The following is a 21679-nucleotide window of genomic DNA, read 5'->3' as shown; positions in this document are numbered from 1 at the left end:
TTCTTAATGTGTTGAACCACATGGGAAGTGGGAAATGTTTTTGGCTTTTGATTTAGTCACTTATTGTTACAACACGGCTAGATACAACCCCTTGGGTGGTGATTGGACAGAACCCAAGAGCAAGGATATGAAGAGTGGCGGAAAAGCCCAAAGAGGCCTGATGGGTTGGAGCTTGAGTGCTCCGGGATGGAGGGAAAGTGAAGTGAAAGAGGAGTGATAATAGAATAATAGATTAATAGATTCCTGGCCAGCGAGGCAATAGCACAGGCTGGTTAGTAATGAAAAAGAGGAGCAAAGACACGACAGTCTGAAGAGAAATCAGCTGTCTGTATCCCAGAGGGAAAAAGGCTGGCATAGCAAAGTGCCAGCCCTTCGAGGCATAGCCCTCTTCAACCCAGAGATCAGAATCAGGAAGTCTCAGCTTCGGGGTAGAACTGAATACCAAACTCCTTAAAAAAATGGAGGAACACACTGGTTTTTTGGATAGCCCTCTTAACAGTCAGGGGTGCAGGCAGGCGGACAGGCAGACTGACATGGAAAAAATTAAATAATAAATAAGAAATATGTATCAATTTCTCACATTCAATGGCGAAATACTTGAAATATCCATATAAGGTGACGTTGAGGGGGAACCCACTGCACTGGAAGGGGATATTGGTGACGTGGAGGGTGACCCCACTGCTGCTGAAGGTGACGTGGAGGGGGACCCCACTGCACTGGAAGGGGATATAGGTGACGTGGAGGGTGACCCCACTCCTGCTGAAGGTGATCCCTCTGCCCTGGAAGGGGATGTTGGTGACGTGGAAGGTTACCCCACTGCTGCTGAAGGGGACGTGGAGGGTGAGAATATTCTGAACTTCTCTACTTTTGTTCCATTTTGTGTGGCACTGTTACTTGTTTTCTCTTGCCATGACCATATTGGGCCGAGAGATTGAGCCACCATATGTGCCTCATAAAGCAGGAGCAGACACCAGGTTCTTGGAAACGTGCAGATCTGGAGTGCAAGTGCTTGCCCTCCTGCAGGCATCTGAAAGGGGTGGGAACCACTGCTCCCGGTAACCCACATACCTGTTGGTTTTCATTCCATCGCAGCTTAACCAGATCAAGTAAAGCTTCAATTGAATATCTGCATTTGATTCCAGTCACAAGTTTAGGGTTTTATTTCACTTGCAAAATGGGATGGTTAAACCTTCTACATCTTAAAGAGCTGGGAACAAACTGTTCCAATTCCCCTTCTTAGGTCAATGAAGGACTTGTGTAACTGAGGGCTTGGTGGGAACAAATCGAGAGGTGGGTGGGGGGGGGGGGCCAGGCCCAGGATTGGGAACCACATTCCTAAAGCTTAGGACTGCTCCCTGCTTCATAGGTTCCCTGCTGGTACTATCATTACACAGGTCTGTGCTTGAGCCACAAACCAGGATTCCACCCAGTGACTGCTTTAGTTTCCAGTAACCATATCCCTGTCTCTAGAAAAACAGTGTGTAACTAAGGTATAGTGGATGTGAGAAATTGAACCCCTAGTTTCATTAGGTTAATTAAGCAAATAATGAAGTGGCTGACTAGCTGGTGGGGGCTGAGTTTGGAAGGACCTACTCTGTATGAAGAGCAGAAAAGAAATGAGATTAGTCTTGACTATCCTGTTGTGTGGAAACAACTCATGCCATGATTGAAGAACATGACTGAGGCCACCTGAAAGAGTTACTGCAGCTCCTTGCTCTGGAAAGGATTGCAAAATTATTGCTCTGGACTGGAGAATCTACATCTCTGTTATCAGTCTACAAATGGAGGAAGATCAAGATCATTGGAGTGCTTGTCCACAGCAGCATCTTGCAGGTCTCTTGGTGTGTTGGTGCAAGATGGCTGAGAGCAGACCGCTGCCTGTGCAGCAGCTGTGCCTTTAGGGGAAATGATGGGTGAGTGATACTGAACAAGGAAGCCAGCAAGCAAAGCAGCCTGCCCTTCTCCCCTGGTAGGGCTCCGATTGAATAGCAGATGCCCCAGAAGGGAAAACTGTAGTGAGTGTGCTAGCACATACTTGTGCTGGAGGCCTCTGAGCATTTCTGACTAGCTAGTACCCCTCATGGTCAGGACTTCCTTTCCACAGACGTTGGTCTCCAGAGAAGACTGCCTTCTCTGATCCATTCAGGAATCCGCAAGGAAGCCCAGCTGAATTAAATCTTAACTGTCTTTGACTGCTCCATCAGTCTCAAAAGTATGCTACCCAGTGAAAGCTCATAATGTAGAGGGAATTGTTTAATCATATATTATTACACTATTCTGCATGAGAGCAGCCTGTTTTGATTTTGACAGGGCAGCTCACGATGCCACTAATCACATTTGTCAAACATTTTGGACAAAATGGCTATTCCTAATAAATTAAAGCTAGATGTTTGCTTGCTTCATCGCTCCTGGTGAAATGAATATGTATTGGTTCATCACAAAAACCTTGATTTTATTTTGTGTGTTGTGAGAGTGTGACTTGTCGCACATCAAATGTCCAAAGACATTTTAGTTAAAGCAAGAGAAACTCTTCAAGGAAGAGGCAGACAAGACCCAGTCAATCAAATGGGCGACAGTGGTTTCTTTTTGGATGTTGAGTAACATCCAGAATCAAATTGTACTCCAGGAGATGGACAGTGCCCATGAGAACATTGCACTTCACAGTGATGGTGATTGGCTCAGCAACCAAAGTCTTTAAACAGGCCAACGTCCACAACCAGGTAAGCAATCAAAGAAGGACGCCACGCACTGCCCAGTGGGCATTGATTCGTCGAATATACGTATATTCACGGTGAAAATACGGCTATACGTATATATACGTCACCGCGACGTATAATCAACGTCGAATTGCAACCATAAAATCGACGACATTAAAAAACGCATATATAACGTCAAAAACACATCTAACACACTGCCTGAGGCTTTTTACTGTATATATCGTGTGTGCCGCAACGAGGAGTATACGGCAGTAATTAATTTATTTATTATATTTATTACTATATTTATTATACACGTGTAAATAAATTAATTACTGCGAAAATAATTTACTTAAATAATGACATCAACGTGCATTGGATCTGCCCTGCAGAACAGACAAACTGCAAGGGTTTCCCAGCTCTTATATACAGTATGATCTCAGGAAGAAGTTTTGTTTCACCGCTTCATGGATATTCATCTTGCCCTTTGATATATAGCATGAGTTGACCAGTTTGTGCTGTCCCAAGTCCTGTCCTTTGACGTGTAGCCATCCGTTGATATGTAGTGTAATTGTTGGAGCTGCTTAAGATATGTTAAGACAGCCGACATATTATACAATGTGTTTGAATTAATACTGTAGTGTTGAATACAGATAAATTATATATATATATTTTTCCATCAATAATATATATACAGTATGTGTTTTATGTTCTACTTCAGGACAACGAAGGCTTGGTCAAACAGTATCAGACTCTGCAGACAGCAGTGATATACGATATACTGTCTGTTCTGTCAGTACAGTACAGGAAATTCAGATTTCTTTAAAACCACAGATGAGCTGTGCAATGTTTTTATCATCATTGGAGAGAAAAGACATTTCTCCATGTTTTTCTGGTTTTCATAGAGAAATGTGTCTCAGCCAGAGTTGTGGGGACATGAAGCAATCCAGGGGGTCTTCTGGCAGACAACCTTTCATCCTCAGAGCAGTACAGTACTGATAGAGATCCACTGCCCTGCACAACGCTTCCAGCTGTCACGGGAAGGGGACATTGACCTAGGTGACCTAGATTGTAGATTGTGCGAAGGCTGACAGAGTTAGTTCCTCATTGGGTGATGATATTTACAGTCTTTCCATTTTCATTGATCCAGGACCTGAATGAAAATGGAAACAACATATAAATGCAAGATTGTACTCTGCGTAATTGGCAACAAAACTAGGAGATTATGGGAGATCAGTTTGGGTGTGTTCCTGTTATAAAGCTTAAGGTTTCAGTTTCTTTGCATTTTTGACAACACAAATGACACCAACAACAAATTACATTTATCTCCAAGGACTCATCTTATATACCCGAGTTCCCATGAAATGAGAGCGATTCAAACGCTGGTCCAGGAGGTCACATATTGTGGAAACAGCACTGCAGCATTCTCCAGCCTTTCCACTGTAAGGACTCAGTTCTTCTGCTGTTGCTTTAATCCACTGCAGCAACGTTTAACTACCAGAATGTGCTAAAGATACTGAAGAAAGACAGGATTGATTTTACCTGTACTTATCTGTTGGTCTCCAATTCTGAAGGAGTGAGCTTAAAGAAATTTAATAGACAGCCCGTCCTCATAGAGCTTCTGGATACAACGAATGTGCCTCAACAGTGCTGCCTCTATCCGAAAAGAAATTTTGCAATTGAGATTGCAATTCAAAAACCTGTCAACCGATACTTTTCGTCTTTGTAGACTTCTGGAAAATATTACAATCCTTAATCGCGATAATCATTCAGAAAGCACTACAACAAGGTGGAAAATATGAGCCCACTACGTACATAAACTAGAACACTCGGTATTTATTAAGGAAACATTGTATAAAATAACGAAACGCAAGACACAAAAAACTACTAACATTAATAGTAACAATAAGAAATATGTATCAATTTCTCACATTCAATGGCGAAATACTTGATTACATATAGTAAAGTATTGTATTTAAAAAGAAACTCTGAGCTGTGTACAATTAGACAAACAACACGACTGAAAATGATGCAAGAAGAATTAGACCTACAGCAAAACAAGTGAGTAAAACAAACAGTAAGAAGATATGTCATATTAATAGCTTGACTACAAAGAGCTTCCCAATTCCGTCATCGAAATACTCGCCTTAATTACATTATCATCTGTTTTCCTTCGGGTTGGAGAAAAGACGACAAATCAGAAGCCCACTTTGTAATTTGCGATTACCTGAAATAAAGTGTCTTCAATTTGACTCCCTCTACTCGCGTGAGAATGTTTGTGAAAACACCGGGCTCTTCCACATTTAATGCCGACAGCTAGGGTGTTCAATAAATACCGGAGGAGCGCACTTGCCTCCACGAGCTTTGTGGGACAAAATGATGTTACGGAAAAAAACGCGCTGGTTTCTGCTGCATGTGCTTCTGCTGGGACTGACGGCAGCAGTTCCATTAGTGGATCGCGGGCCGAGAATATCCCGTTGGAAAGAAATGCAGCAGAGTGATGGCAGCGATTACACGGCTGCATTGAAGAGCAACTTGTTTGTCAGTGACGCACAGCATGGGGAAAGGATAGACGAGGTAAAAGCTCAGGCCAGTTCAGCTGCATTTCCAGATAGTCTACACATCGATGTTCTTCACAAAGCAATGAGTGATGCAACACAGAAAGATGGCCCATCATCCGTTAAAGTGTACCCATATGCCCTAGAAAGTGCTCCTTCTCCTGATGAGGCTGTTGGTGACCTGGAGGGGGACCCCACAGCTATTGAATGGGACCCCACTGCACTGGAAGGCGATATTGGTGATGTGGAGGGTGACCCCACTGCTGTTGAAGGTGACCTGGAAGGAGACCCCTCTTCCCTGGAAGGGGATATTGGTGACGTGGAGGGTGACCCCACTGCACTGGAAGGAGATATTGGTGACGTGGAGGGTGACCCCACTGCTGCTGAAGGTGATCCCTCTTCCCTGGAAGGGGATGTAGGTGACGTTGAGGGGGACCCCACTGCTGCAGAAGGTGACGTTGAGGGGGACCCCACTGCACTGGAAGGGGATATTGGTGATGTGGAGGGTGACCCCACTGCTGCTGAAGGTGACCTGGAGGCAGACCCCTCTTCCCTGGAAGGGGATATTGGTGACGTGGAGGGGGACCCCACTGCACTGGAAGGGGATATTGGTGACGTGGAGGGTGACCCCACTGCTGCTGAAGGTGACGTGGAGGGAGACCCCTCTTCCCTGGAAGGGGATATTGGTGACGTGGAGGGAGACCCCTCTTCCCTGGAAGGGGATATTGGTGACGTGGAGGGTGACCCCACTGCTGCTGAAGGTGATCCCTCTTCCCTGGAAGGGGATGTTGGTGATGTGGAAGGTGACCCCACTGCTGCTGAAGGTGACGTGGAGGGAGACCCCTCTTCCCTGGAAGGGGATATTGGTGACGTGGAGGGGGACCCCACTGCACTGGAAGGGGATATTGGTGATGTGGAGGGAGACCCCACTGCTGCTGAAGGTGACCTGGAGGGAGACCCCTCTTCCCTGGAAGGGGATATTGGTGACGTGGAGGGTGACCCCACTGCTGCTGAAGGTGATCCTTCTGCCCTGGAAGGGGATGTTGGTGATGTGGAGGGGGACCCCACTGCTGCTGAAGGTGACCCCACTGCTGCTGAAGGTGACCTGGAGGGAGACCCCTCTTCCCTGGAAGGGGATATTGGTGACGTGGAGGGTGACCCCACTGCTGCTGAAGGGGACGTGGAGGGTGAGAATATTGTGAACTTCTCTACTTTTGTTCCGTTTTGTGTGGCACCGTTACTTGTTTTCTCTTGCCATGACCTAACATTCTGTCTTTCTTGCAGGGTTCTGGTGAGCTGTTACTGCTTTAGTGCTTTGAGTGACTGGAGGACTATGTGAATCCCTGGTCTTGGATTGCTTTGAGATGCCAATAAACCTGTATAATTCAGATGCCTGGGAATGTGTTCAGCTTTGTGTGCTCGCCTACCTCATGGTTGCCATTTAGAAATAGCTCTGTACTTGCTTGTGGACTCCCCCTTGCCACAGGCCCTACAATTCTTACCTTCCAGTGCTTTGATCTGCCAGGAGTGCGGCCATATTGGGCAGAGAGATTGAGCCACCATATGTGCCTCATAAAGCAGGAGCAGACACCAGGTTAATGGAAGCTTAGGACTGCTCCCTGCTTCATAGGTTCCCTGCTGGTACTATCATTACACAGGTCTGTGCTTGAGCCACAAACCAGGATTCCACCCAGTGACTGCTTTAGTTTCCAGTAACCATATCCCTGTCTCTAGAAAAACAGTGTGTAACTAAGGTATAGTGGATGTGAGAAAATGAACCCCTAGTTTCATTAGGTTAATTAAGCAAATAATGAAGTGGCTGACTAGCTGGTGGGGGCTGAGTTTGGAAGGACCTACTCTGTATGAAGAGCAGAAAAGAAATGAGATTAGTCTTGACTATCCTGTTGTGTGGAAACAACTCATGCCATGATTGAAGAACATGACTGAGGCCACCTGAAAGAGTTACTGCAGCTCCTTGCTCTGGAAAGGATTGCAAAATTATTGCTCTGGACTGGAGAATCTACATCTCCGTTATCAGTCTACAAATGGAGGAAGATCAAGATCAGTGGCCCAACCTAGGAGTGCTTGTCCACAGCAGCATCTTGCAGGTCTCTTGGTGTGTTGGTGCAAGATGGCTGAGAGCAGACCGCTGCCTGTGCAGCAGCTGTGCCTTTAGGGGAAATGATGGGCGAATGATTACTGAACAAGGAAGCCAGCAAGCAAAGCAGCCTGCCCTTCTCCCCTGGTAGGGCTCTGATTGAATAGCAGATGCCCCAGAAGGGAAAACTGTAGTGAGTGTGCTAGCACGTACTTGTGCTGGAGGCCTCTGAGCATTTCTGACTAGCTAGTACCCCTCATGGTCAGGACTTCCTTTCCACAGACGTTGGTCTCCAGAGAAGACTGCCTTCTCTGATCCATTCAGGAATCCGCAAGGAAGCCCAGCTGAATTAAATCTTAACTGTCTTTGACTGCTCCATCAGTCTCAAAAGTATGCTACCCAGTGAAAGCTCATAATGTAGAGGGAATTGTTTAATCATATATTATTACACTATTCTGCATGAGAGCAGCCTGTTTTGATTTTGACAGGGCAGCTCACGATGCCACTAATCACATTTGTCAAACATTTTGGACAAAATGGCTATTCCTAATAAATTAAAGCTAGATGTTTGCTTGCTTCATCGCTCCTGGTGAAATGAATATGTATTGGTTCATCACAAAAACCTTGATTTTATTTTGTGTGTTGTGAGAGTGTGACTTGTCGCACATCAAATGTCCAAAGACATTTTAGTTAAAGCATGAGAAACTCTTCAAGGAAGAGGCAGACAAGACCGAGTCAATCAAATGGGCGACAGTGGTTTGTTTTTGGATGTTGAGTAACATCCAGAATCAAATTGTACTCCAGGAGATGGACAGTGCCCACGAGAACATTGCACTTCACAGTGATGGTGATTGGCTCAGCAACCAAAGTCTTGAAACAGGCCAACGTCCACAACCAGGTAAGCAATCAAAGAAGGACGCCACGCACTGCCCAGTGGGCATTGATTCGTCGAACATACGTATATTCACGGCGAAAATACGGCTATACGTATATACGTAGGAGTATACGGCAGTAATTAATGTATTTATTATATTTATTACTATATTTATTATACACGTGGAAATAAATTAATTACTGCGAAAATAATTTACTTTGTACTCTGTGCAGAGTGCCGTATACTCCTAGTTGCGGCACACACGATATATACAGTAAAAAGCCTCAGGCACTGTGTTAGATGTGTTTTCGACGTTATATATGCGTTTATTAATGTCGCCGATTTTACGGTTGCAATTCGACGTTGAGTATACGTCGCGGCGATGTGTATATATACGTATAGCCGTATTTTCGCCGTGAATATACGTATATTCGACGAATGAATGCCCACAGCTTGGCATTCAAGGGTTTTGCGGAGGGGAGCTTGCCACCTGCCTGAAAAAAACAGTAAAATGTTTGAGTGCCTATAGAGTTTCTATTTTTATTTTCTTGAGAAAAGTTGATACCATTTCCTGGACACCCCGTCCCCCAAAAAATCTGTAGGTGGGTGTCTGAAATTCTGAGGGGGGTGATATTTCGGTTGAAACAGAGCTGTACGGTGCAGCTACCCAAATGAAATCTCGCAGCTATGCCATTGATTAGTGCTTCATGATAGATAACGACTAGCAATCTGGTATTTGCGATGAAGTTCAGTTTCACATTTTTCGTCACTCTCGTGGTTTGTATTGCCTGGAGCGAAAAGTACCATAAGCGTTCATTTTTGCAGCTACATGGAGGTTCTGAATCGTTAAGAAAAAATTGTTGTAAAACCAACAGAAAGCACAGACTGCTATAACTAGTCCTAGTTATATAACGATTTTAAGTATAATGATAAAGGAATCTGTCCACCTGAGCAAACAGGATCGTAATGTTGACACTCAATAACGACACTGATATGTGCAGTTCCTGGATGGATAGCCCTCCTGCACATCAAACAGTCCAAATGACTGCTAGTGTCATTTAGTGTTGTCTGACCATTGACAAAGTACAACTATTTTTTTAGGGAGCAAATTAAGTTAGGTAAATCTTTTTGCCCAAAACTGAAGAGGCGACATTCCTCCCTCCCCCTGTGATGCCAGGCCTGTCCCCATCCTATTCCATAATGTCATTATATATAATACCATACAACAGTGACCGATCCTTACTAACTGCATGCGTTAAAATTGCACATCAGCACATAGCCACGATGTATTATCAATGTTAAATTTCAACCATAATATCGACAACATTAATAAACGCATATGTTGAGAAAATATCTAACCCAGCATATTTTCCGGTTATATACTGTACCACAATGCATTGCTAGTATTCGTTGGTCACCATTTTGGACACGTTTTTCAAATGTAGAAGATTGAAGTATTTATCCGCAAATATCTCAGCAATCCTCTTTTGACGAGTAAGTATGAATAATAATAATACTATCTGAATACATACAGATCTTTCTTAATATTATTTTGATTAAAATAGTACGTGAATAAGCACAAAACGGCACACGAAAATAGTGTGAATGGGGAAGATGACACAAAATCGTATTGCCGTTTCTCTAATTATTCTTATTCTATGTTGTACTTTCAAACTTTGGGTACTCTTTAATTAGGACAGACTTTATCGCTCAACTGCTATGATGCAAGCCAAATTTTTACATTTATTTCAGCTTTGAGCTTAGTAAACTGTTCATTTTTTAGATTATACTAAAGAAGACATTAATCATTATTTATTTGGGAAGTAATATTATATAATTTTCTCCTAGCTGCGGTGCTGAAGTCCCATCCTACATCAACAGAAAAAGAAATAAAGGAGCACGCAATGTGTTACTTGAAGAATGCATATGCAAGGCAGGGGGCCAGGAGATCTGGACACTGAAAATAATAGGTTTCTGGTTCTAACTGTTAGGACAATTAGACAGGGTTTGCAAATAGTGGACATAAATAGTCTTAACTTCCATTGTAATATTTTTTTTCTTGGAAATATAGAAGTTGTACATTTTAAAATGTATATTTGAATCAAAATGTGGTTTTGAGTTAGTGTGTTAATGTAATTAGTTTGTGTTTGTCATTACTATACTGTATATTGCCATGTTACCAGAATTTGTAGCTGAAGTTTAAGACTAGCTGTGTTTTTTTATGATTATTGCCCATATGTTGATTGATTGGATACAATGTATAATTTGAAATACATATTTTTCAGGTGTGAATGTGTATTTTCAGAATAAATTTCTAAACCAAATCATTGGCTTGATTTACTAGTTTCTACACCTGTAAAACCTATCTTTGATGTATAATAGACCTTGTTGTGGGAAATCCTTCATCCAAGGAGCAGGACACAGTCTTTGTGGATTCAGTTGTTTTATTGAGCTCAATAATGACATCAACGCGCGTTGGGTCTGCCCCGCAGGACAGACGAAACTGCAAGGGTTTCCCAGCTCTTATATACAGTAAGATCTCAGGAAGATGTTTTGTTTCACTGCTTCATGTGTATTTGTCTTGCCCTTTCATATGTAGCATGAGTTGACCAGTTGGTCCTGTCTCAAGTCCTGTCCTTTGTTATGTAGCTGTCCTTTGATATGTGTAGATCTGCTAAGTCCTGTCTTTTGATGTGTAGCTGTCTTTGTTGGAGCTGCTTAAGATATGTTAAGGCAACCGATACATTACACAATGTTCTTGAATTAAATTGTTGTGTTGAATACAGATAAATTATATATATATTTTCCATCAATAATATATATAAGTATGTTTTATGTTCTACTTCAGTCCCTCCTGTTACCCACCTGGCGATAGCCCCGGTAGGTTACCTATTACCCTCCACGTACACATCAGCAGAGTCTGTCGACTCATTTGACCTGACGTTTTGGGTATTTGCACTCCTCTTACAGCCTTAGCCATTCCCTATTGGAAGGACCTGAGCTTGGGAGTTTTAGATTTGATTTCCTGAACTCTGTTGAAGAACTGGTGGTGTGGGTGAGGGGTCAGTGGTAAAACCCTTGTTCCTCGTATCTGACTAGAAGGCCAATTACTATCTCATGAATAGTGATAAATGATGCTAGTCACAGGAAATAGCACTGAGGCTCCTGATGTGGCAACTGCCCAATGTCTCACCAATTGTGTCAAGAGCTATATACACACCAATCATCACAGAGTCTGCCAACCTCATCACTATTCCGTGCTCCAGACTGACCTTTAATTTCCTCTTCTTTAATGATTGTCCTGCCTGTTAATTACTGGATACTGCAGGCTAAACCAACTCTCCTAGTTCTCCATCTTCAGTCAGCTCTGCACTCCACCAGGGTTTAAATGACAATAACGCTCTAGTGTGAAGGATTCTGATACTTGTGGGCAGAACGTGGATTCCAGTGGCACCAAGCAGCACAGGCTTTGCAGGCACACCATGCCTCGATACCATGAAAAACAGCACTGGGTTGGCGACCTCTGCACAGCCCTTAAAGAGGTAGTGATTGGCTCAGAAGAGGTTATATCAGAACTGGTATTATTTAACATATAAGCAGTGTCACAAGAGAATGTAATCTAATGGACTGACTCAGTGCATTACTTACTGAGTGGTCATCTGTGCTATTACACAGACTATATTTTATAACCTCTATGGTCCTTGTGATAAACTTTCCTAGATAAGCTTAATTACTAAAATATTACGCAGAGCTATCTGAGGAAGGGTATACCAGTAAAGGATTCATAATGGCTTCCACATTTCCACACCATTGCACAAATCACCACCAATTCACTACTAAATTAACTTCTTTAAATGATCATGTTTAACTTAGTCCAATTGGTTTCACACTCTCCAAAAGCTTGACTTGTCATTGCTCAAATGCAATGTAAATAATCCATTTACTTCGGAATTAATGTAAAACTCAATTTCAGACACTAGACTAGACTTCAACATATAACACTTTCCTTGGTATCTTATAACAAAGAATATCATCAGGCGCCTCTGCAATAACAGGATATTGCACAGGCCTCCGATGTGCACAAAATAAAATACAACACTTATACCTATATTTACGTTTACCATCTGTCAGGTTATTCCCCCCCTCATAGTTCAGTCCAGTTTCCCAGATAAATGGGGCATCTCTGTCCGTCCTGAAGATTGGGATCCACAGTTCAGAAAAGAACAATAAATCCTTTATGTTAACTTGAGGTCGTTGGGGTGATAACTTGGTGGTCCACTAGGTCTAAGTCCACCTCGGAACCCAAAAGGCCAGGTTATTTTGTCAATGCGGTCCCTCCTGTTGGGAGTTGAACACACCCAGGCCTCAAGCAGATTAATTAGCGTTGCGTTTTACGACTGATAAGGTAACTGAAGCAAGGCCTTCACTCTTCGAGCGCTCAGATATTATAACACCTGTAATGAGATTTTTTAGAAAGCAGCTACTGGCCCTCCTGCTGAAGAAATAGAATCTTAATAACAGTTTTTTTATCAATTTTCCTCACTACTTTCAACTTTTTTCTCACAAGATGTCCAACAAACACGGGTCGTTATTCATTAAGACTTCACGTTGATCTGGATAGAAATCCTTCCAAATGGACTAGACGCATGCTTTTCCCTTGTGTCCTATCTGAAGAAATTAGGATTGGTCGCCATTTACCTTTCAGCTCTGATCAGCCAGGGCCTACTGCTTTGTGCTCCTTCCGTGAGTCACAGGGCTCGTGGCATCAAATTCCATCACTTAACAGGCCTGATTTTTATGACTATGTCAACTCCTCAGAGTTCCTGCATCTTTCTGCTGAGAATCTCTCCAGATTCCCTTCTCTCCAGGTGTTACACCCTGCTGCTTCCATTCTGTTTCCTCTCTGAGTGAAGCTCTCTGTTGGATGTCTTGAATATTTAAATTTCCTATTTGGGAAGACCCTGTCACTTCAGATACCAAAGGGCCATTACCTTAGCTTATCCCTTCATGACCTTAATTATATAGACATTCGTCTGTTACTCCCAAACTTGTATATTCCAATAAGATTCAATACATACTATGGCTATTTCATCCAGAAGGAATCTATATGATGTCAAAAATTCCTTAATCTCATTCTTGTTACAAAGTGGTGCCTTTACCTACCTTTTTTTAATGATGACAAAGAGTGAGACCTAAAGGTGTTATATCAGAGCAGCTTTGTTCTCCCTCTGGATTGCCTTAGGGCTCTGTGTTGTCCCACACCCTATAAATTCTGCATTCAATCAACTGTAGAATCCCTTTTGAGAACACATTGTTAAATTTGCTGTGACTCTGTCATTGTCAGTCTTCTCCTAGACATAGACGACTACAGCTTTCAGACATCTAAGTCAAACATATAGTGAGGAAGACCACATAGTCATAACTGCCAAGACCATCCTTTACACAGTGCTGCAAACACCCTCACTCATGCCTCCATCACACCTCAACTAGATTACTGTCATAAGTTTACAGTGGGTCTCTCTATTCATCTTCTAAATAAACTATATGGTTAAAACTCCACTGTGTGACTCCTAACACATTTAAGGCACTGTGACCACATCGCCCCAACTGTGGCATCTCTGCACTGGCTCTCCATTATTCAGCACATTGACTTAAATTTTTTAACTTTTACCCTCGGCAGTCTTACATTCTGAACCCTGCAATGCTTTACATTTTAATTACTAACTGTGAAATAAGCAGGGCCTAACTCTCTGCTAAGGCGCATCTTTTAATAGTTTCTTTAGTCTTTTTTTTTTCAAGACGTGAATTTAACCACCTTGTTCCACCACTCTGAGGCTCACTCCCTGTCTATCTGAGAACTATAAACTCTTTTTGAGGTCTTACTTCTAAAGTGAAAACCAGGGGTCCTACTCTTATTTTCATCTGTTCCCCCTTTTTTTTTACTACCTGGAGTGCATCCCTGTCCAACACCCTGAATGAGACACCAGTCCATCCCAAGGCACACACAGATACGGGGCTCTGTACACACTCACACCTAGGTCAAACTTTTCCCTTTTTTTTTAGATACCATTTGACCCACCCACATGTCTTTGGACTGTGGGAGGAATCCAGAGCGTAGGAACAGAACCCACACAAATACGGGGAGAAGATATAGACTCAATGCACACAGCACCCCATTAATTGAACCCAAGGCTAAGCTGTATGAGGCACAAATGCTAATTATTGTGAGATTGTGCTCTCCTCATATATTTATGCTTTGTTTCAACTAAATTTGTATAGCTAATTTTTATACAAATACTTTCTGACTCATTTATATATCTGAGTCATTTAGGTCTACCTGTACTCTGTTGGTATTTGTATTTATACATTTTAGATGATCTTATATTTTTCTGTTCACCTGAGTTGCTTCTTGATTTATTTTAATCAAGTCTCTAATGTCTAGCCAGTCCGGCTGGCTTAACACATTCACATAGTCTTATTTGAAACACGCAGTCACACACTGAGCTTTTTCACCTACACACGCGCGCACACACACACATACACAGGCCGGCACACAAATTAATAAAAACAAACGTACACATCTATAGTGCTTTTGCATTAAATTTGGAAATTGTTGGATCATGTCGTATTTCACGAACATTTTAGTTACCATTTTTTTAATTATTGTTTTAGCGTAAAAGCGGTATACATTTTACTTTTATATGTATCTGTTTTAACAGCTGTGTAAGTTTTAAAACACAGCATCACGTATTCCATTTTCTTGTTTTTCAACAAGCAATGTTTGTTACTTCCAATCGGGTTGATCCATTTTTTATCGTACTTTTGAGCACACATAAGTATGTTTTATGTTCTACTTCAACCTCTAACCATATACGTATAATAGACCTCTAAAGTTATCCGTATAATAGACCTCTAACCGTATAAGTATAATAGTCCTCTAAAGTTATCCGGAACTCCAAACATATATGTATAATAGTCCTCTAAATTTATCCGTATAATAGAACTCCAACCATTTCCGTATAATGAACATCTAATCATAGACGTATAACTGACGTATAACAATAGACGTATATTAGAATTTCATTTTAGACGAATTGCGGACCACATTTAGACATCTAAGGTATGCGTTTAATAGACGTATATTATACGTCTTTTGCCCACTGGGTGGTGTCGCCCCACAACTATCGTCTGGAGGGACTGCACCCCTCCTCCCTCCGAGCATGTCAATGACAAAGACCCAGGCATTCAAGGCATTCCAGACAGCGCCCCATCCATTCTAAGAGCTCTATTGTCATGACTTGGATATGAAGGCCATTGTACAGGAAAGCTCCCCTCAAAGAGCTCTAAGGAACAGAAGACTAGACAAGAGGCTGAAGGCAGGAACCAGAGACCATCATGCTTGAGCTACTGTATCTTCCAGTCAGAACTGTTAGTGGGGCCAGCAGGGGGTGCTCACCTGTGTGGGCCCTAATGCCCCAGTATAGGGACGGGGACACTATACCGTGCAAAGGCGGTGTCCTTCGGATGAGACGTAAAACAGAGGTTCTGACTCTCTTTGGTCATTCAAAATCCCGATGAGCGCACTGGCGCACTATGGCTGCCGTCACATCATCTGGGTGGAGCCACACATTGGTGGTGGGGGCCTGTAAAGAGAGGAAAACTGACCGTGGTGTCAGCAGGTACGTGTTTGTGTCTGTGTGTGCCCTGCGATGTCCCATCCAGGATGAATGCTGCCTTGTGCCCAATGCTTCCCAGGATAGGCTCTGAGGCACTGTAACCCTGAATTGGATAAAAGATTAATTAAAATGATGTAATGATTAATATTATGATAATAATAATTGGCTTTTCTAATTAGGGTGGGTATGATACAAAACTCAAACTAAAAATATAAATTTGAGTGGCACTACTAAGATTTTAGAAAGAGTCTAAAAGGGTTTTGCATCAGAGGGGAAGCCGGACAAGGCATGAAATCCAGTTTGCTTGTAAGGTGCATGGTCTCCTGAACCCAGAGGATCCAAATGAAAATCTAAAATAAAGTTGCAAGCTTGGCCAAGATCAGCAAGCATGTTGGCATGAAAAAAACTGAGGGTTAATATTGCAGAGAATGTGCCACAGAACTTTGGTTAAAAGATAATGAAGGGAGGTCCAAAAAGAAAAATTGGTGTCCTGTTAAACTGATATGGTTCGCCATTTCAGAAAAAGTCCCTGAACTGAGCCACTACTGATGACTGCATTCCTTCCTTTTAGAAGACCATAAACTTCATAAAAACCTTGATTTTTCCACAGTTTTTAGCGTCATCAGAGAGAGAACATAATTTTCACCGAATTCATTATACAGTATCATACAAAAGTATATTTGGGGCAGAGCGGTGGCTCTGTGGCATAGGATCTGCACCTGTGGCTGGAAGGTTGCTGGTTCAAATCCTGCAGCTAGCAGAGGAATCCTACTCTGTGGGGCTCCTGAGCAAGTCCCTTAACCCCAACTGCTCCAGGGGTGCTGTACAATGGCTGACCCTGTGCTCTGACCCCAAGATTCTCTCCCTGTCTGTGTGTCTCATGGAGAGCAAGCTGAGGTATGCAAAAAGATAATTCCTAATGCAAGAAATTGTAAAGGGTTAATAAAGTGATGTTATAATGTTGTTGTTGTTATTATTATTATTATTATTATTATTATTATATATTTCAACCAGAAACTTACATACTGTACCATATTGGTACAGGTTTCCAGACACAACTATAAACAGTGCATCTGTTAAGCCAAAGATCTGTTAATTTTATGAACTACCTGTAATAAGACCAGTAATTTGTATAGCAAATTGCAAAAGTAACTAATACAAAGAAACTTTAAATAACTTTGATATGGAGAACCTTATTAAGAATTACTGATTGAAAAAGGGTCCCCAAAAAAGGGGGCATAGAAAATGACAATCAGTTCTTTCCCAATTTTGGATCCCAAATTATATTTCACTTTGCTTGGATGGAAAACCACATGTTTCCTTCTTTCCTGCACTGTTCGAGAAAGACAGAAGTTCTTAGTGGGACCTCAGTTCACCAGAGGAAGACAGCTGAAGAATCTAATGATGCTATTTACTATGTTTCCATCTTTATTAATCCAGAATTTCATTTTACATGGAAACAAGAAACAAGATGTAAGTTGTAGAAAGAAAAGACATTCAAATTGATCTCCAGTAAATTGCTAATTGTGCACAATTGATAACAGAATTAGGAATTTACTGGAGATAGATCAATTTGGCGGCCTTTCTCTTATAAGGCTTCTGTGTATTGAGTTTTAATAAAATCATTTACGTTTATCTCCAAGGACTCACCTTATATTGTATGTTCGGGTTTCCATGAAATGAGAGCGAGGTCACAGACTGTGGAAACAGCAATGCAGCGTTCTCCAGCCTTTCCACTGTAAGGACTCAGTTCTTCTGTTGCTGCTTTATCAATCAATCAAAGTTTATTTATCAAATGCACAACAACACAGCGTGTAGCAGTAATTGATGGCAATGAAATGTCTTTTCTGTGAGCTCACCAGGGGGAATTAAAAATAAAAATCACAAAATTAAAAGTTACAGAACAAAGTTGCATACTAATAGTGCAATACAAAACGAATTTAAAAATAATATAAATAGAACTGCTACATATCCCAGGTGTATGCAATATATTATGTCCAAATAGTGCAATATACAGTGTGCAAAATACAATGGAAACTGTATATCCATGTAACCTAACCATTCACAAAGACCATTACGGTGGTTGCTGAAGGTGACTGCAGCTTGGCTGTTTAGCAGTCTTATTGCCTGGAGGTACTGTATAAACTGTTCCGTAATCTGTTGGTCTTTGACTGAATGCTTCTATACCGTTAAAAGGACGGTAGGAGAAAAAACAGTTTATCACTTGAATGACTGGGGTCCTTGACAACTGACGTGGCCTTCTAAAGACATTTACTGTAGCTTAGTGGATATCCTGGATGTTTGGTAGCTCACAGCCGGGAATGAGCTGCGCTGCCTTCACCAACCTTCTGCAGTGCTTTGCTACTGCAGCAACGTTTAACTACTGGAATGTGCTAGAGATACTGACGGAAGAGACAGGAGTGATTTACGTGTACTTATCTGTTGGTCTCCGATTCTAAAGGAGTGAGCTTAAAGTAATGGTAATGAAATTTAATAGACAGCCCGTCCTCATAGAGCTTCTGGATACAACGAACGTGTCTCACAGTGCTGCCTCTATCCGAAAAGAAATTTAACAAGAAAAACTTTGCCAGTCCGATTTAAAAATGGAGGTTGCAATTCAAAAACCTGTCAACCGATACTTTTCGTCTGTTTGTAGTTTAAAAAACGACGACTGAAGGGGAAAAAAAAACTTTTTTTTGACTTCTGGAAAATATTACAATCCTTAATCGCGATAATCATTCAGAAAGCACTACAACAAGGTGGAAAATATGAGCCCACTACGTACATAAACTAGAACACTCGGTATTTATTAAGGAAACGTTGTATGAAATAACGAAACGCAAGACACAAAAAACTACTAACATTAATAGTAACAATAAGAAATATGTATCAATTTCTCACATTCAATGGCGAAATACTTGATTACATATAGTAAAGTATTGTATTTAAAAAGAAACTCTGAGCTGTGTACAATTAGACAAACAACACGACTGAAAATGATGCAAGAAGAATTAGACCTACAGCAAAACAAGTGAGTAAAACAAACAGTAAGAAGATATGACATATTAATAGCTTGACTACAAAGAGCTTCCCAATTCCGTCATCGAAATACTCGCCTTAATTACATTATCATCTGTTTTCCTTCGGGTTGGAGAAAAGACGACAAATCAGAAGCCCACTTTGTAATTTGCGATTACCTGAAATAAAGTGTCTTCAATTTGACTCCCTCTACTCGCGTGAGAATGTTTGTGAAAACACCGGGCTCTTCCACGTTTAATGCCGACAGCTTGGGTGTTCAATAAATACCGGAGGAGCGCTCTTACCTCCACGAGCTTTGTGGGACAAAATGATGTTACGGAAAAAAACGCGCTGGTTTCTGCTGCATGTGCTTCTGCTGGGACTGACGGCAGCAGTTCCATTAGTGGATCGCGGGCCGAGAATATCCCGTTGGAAAGAAATGCAGCTGAGTGATGGCAGCGATTACACGGCTGCATTGAAGAGCAACTTGTTTGTCAGTGACGCACAGCATGGGGAAAGGATAGACGAGGTAAAAGCTCAGGCCAGTTCAGCTGCATTTCCAGATAGTCTACACATCGATGTTCTTCACAAAGCAATGAGTGATGCAACACGGAAAGATGGCCCATCATCCGTTAAAGCGTACCCATATGCCCTAGAAAGTGCTCCTTCTCCTGATGAGGCTGTTGGTGACCTGGAGGGGGACCCCACAGCTATTGAATGGGACCCCACTGCACTGGAAGGCGATATTGGTGACGTGGAGGGTGACCCCACTGCTGCTGAAGGTGATGTGGAGGGGGACCCCACTGCACTAGAAGGGGATATTGGTGATGTGGAGGGTGACCCCACTGCTGTTGAAGGTGACCTGGAAGGAGACCCCTCTTCCCTGGAAGGGGATATAGGTGATGTGGAGGGTGACCCCACTGCTGCTGAAGGTGACCTGGAAGGAGACCCCTCTTCCCTGGAAGGGGATATTGGTGACGTGGAGGGTGACCCCACTGCACTGGAAGGAGATATTGGTGACGTGGAGGGTGACCCCACTGCTGCTGAAGGTGACGTGGAGGCAGACCCCTCTTCCCTGGAAGGGGATATTGGTGACGTGGAGGGTGACCCCACTGCACTGGAAGGGGATATTGGTGACGTGGAGGGGGACCCCACTGCTGCTGAAGGTGACCTGGAGGGAGACCCCTCTTCCCTGGAAGGGGATATAGGTGATGTGGAGGGTGACCCCACTGCTGCTGAAGGTGACCTGGAGGGTGACCCCACTGCACTGGAAAGGGATATTGGTGACGTGGAGGGTGACCCCACTGCACTAGAAGGGGATATTGGTGATGTGGAGGGTGACCCCACTGCTGCTGAAGGTGACCTGGAGGCAGACCCCTCTTCCCTGGAAGGGGATATTGGTGACGTGGAGGGTGACCCCACTGCTGCTGAAGGTGACCCCACTGCTGCTGAAGGTGACCTGGAGGCAGACCCCTCTTCCCTGGAAGGGGATATTGGTGACGTGGAGGGTGACCCCACTGCTGCTGAAGGTGACGTGGAGGGAGACCCCTCTTCCCTGGAAGGGGATATAGGTGACGTGGAGGGGGACCCCACTGCACTGGAAGGGGATATTGGTGACGTGGAGGGAGACCCCACTGCTGCTGAAGGTGACCTGGAGGGAGACCCCTCTTCCCTGGAAGGGGATATTGGTGACGTGGAGGGTGACCCCACTGCTGCTGAAGGTGATCCTTCTGCCCTGGAAGGGGATGTTGGTGATGTGGAGGGGGACCCTACTGCTGCTGAAGGTGACCCTACTGCTGCTGAAGGTGACCTGGAGGGAGACCCCTCTTCCCTGGAAGGGGATATTGGTGATGTGGAGGGTGACCCCACTGCTGCTGAAGGTGATCCCTCTTCCCTGGAAGGGGATGTAGGTGACGTTGAGGGGGACCCCACTGCTGCAGAAGGTGACGTTGAGGGGGACCCCACTGCACTGGAAGGGGATGTTGGTGATGTGGAGGGGGACCCCACTGCTGCTGAAGGTGACCTGGAGGCAGACCCCTCTTCCCTGGAAGGGGATATTGGTGACGTGGAGGGTGACCCCACTGCTGCTGAAGGTGACCCCACTGCTGCTGAAGGTGACCTGGAGGGAGACCCCTCTTCCCTGGAAGGGGATATTGGTGACGTGGAGGGTGACCCCACTGCTGCTGAAGGGGACGTGGAGGGTGAGAATATTGTGAACTTCTCTACTTTTGTTCCGTTTTGTGTGGCACCGTTACTTGTTTTCTCTTGCCATGACCTAACATTTTTTTTTTCTTGCAGGGTTCTGGTGAGCTGTTACTGCTTTAGTGCTTGGAGTGACTGGAGGACTATGTGAATCCCTGGTCTTGGATTGCTTTGAGATGCCAATAAACCTGTATAATTCAGATGCCTGGGAATGTGTTCAGCTTTGTGTGCTCGCCTACCTCATGGTTGCCATTTAGAAATAGCTCTGTACTTGCTTGTGGACTCCCCCTTGCCACAGGCCCTACAATTCTTACCTTCCAGTGCTTTGATCTGCCAGGAGTGCGGCCATATTGGGCAGAGAGATTGAGCCACCATATGTGCCTCATAAAGCAGGAGCAGACACCAGGTTAATGGAAGCTTAGGACTGCTCCCTGCTTCATAGGTTCCCTGCTGGTACTATCATTACACAGGTCTGTGCTTGAGCCACAAACCAGGATTCCACCCAGTGACTGCTTTAGTTTCCAGTAACCATATCCCTGTCTCTAGAAAAACAGTGT

General features: G+C 43.3%; 1 protein-coding gene across 1 annotated transcript; it reads left to right on the top strand.

The window, feature by feature from the left end:
• Positions 1-4996: 4996 nt before the first annotated feature.
• LOC148652188 (uncharacterized) lies at positions 4997-21324 on the top strand. The gene is made up of 4 exons (XM_088598875.1): positions 4997-6441; positions 19703-19980; positions 20023-21121; positions 21219-21324. Exons 1-4 carry the CDS (start codon positions 5073-5075, stop codon positions 21227-21229), a joined length of 2757 nt encoding a protein of 918 aa, XP_088455001.1. The 5' UTR covers positions 4997-5072; the 3' UTR covers positions 21230-21324.
• Positions 21325-21679: the final 355 nt, after the last annotated feature.

This window comes from Lepisosteus platostomus, chromosome 11 (genome assembly GCF_059453375.1).
Source record: "Lepisosteus platostomus isolate fLepPlt1 chromosome 11, fLepPlt1.hap1, whole genome shotgun sequence".
Classification (NCBI taxonomy): domain Eukaryota; kingdom Metazoa; phylum Chordata; class Actinopteri; order Semionotiformes; family Lepisosteidae; genus Lepisosteus; species Lepisosteus platostomus.
Note: the sequence above shows the minus strand (reverse complement) of the source record. Positions and strands in the feature narration are given on the sequence as shown.

Excerpts from the sequence above, each read along its gene's own strand:
- LOC148652188 (XM_088598875.1), top strand. The coding sequence starts at position 5,073 with ATGATGTTACGGAAAAAAACGCGCTGGTTTCTGCTGCATGTGCTTCTG. Across the intron at positions 6,442-19,702 it reads TGCTGAAGGGGACGTGGAGG|GTGATGTGGAGGGGGACCCC; the intron begins GTGAGAATATTG and ends CTGCTGCTGAAG. Across the intron at positions 19,981-20,022 it reads CTGCTGAAGGTGACGTGGAG|GGTGACCCCACTGCACTGGA; the intron begins GCAGACCCCTCT and ends GGTGACGTGGAG.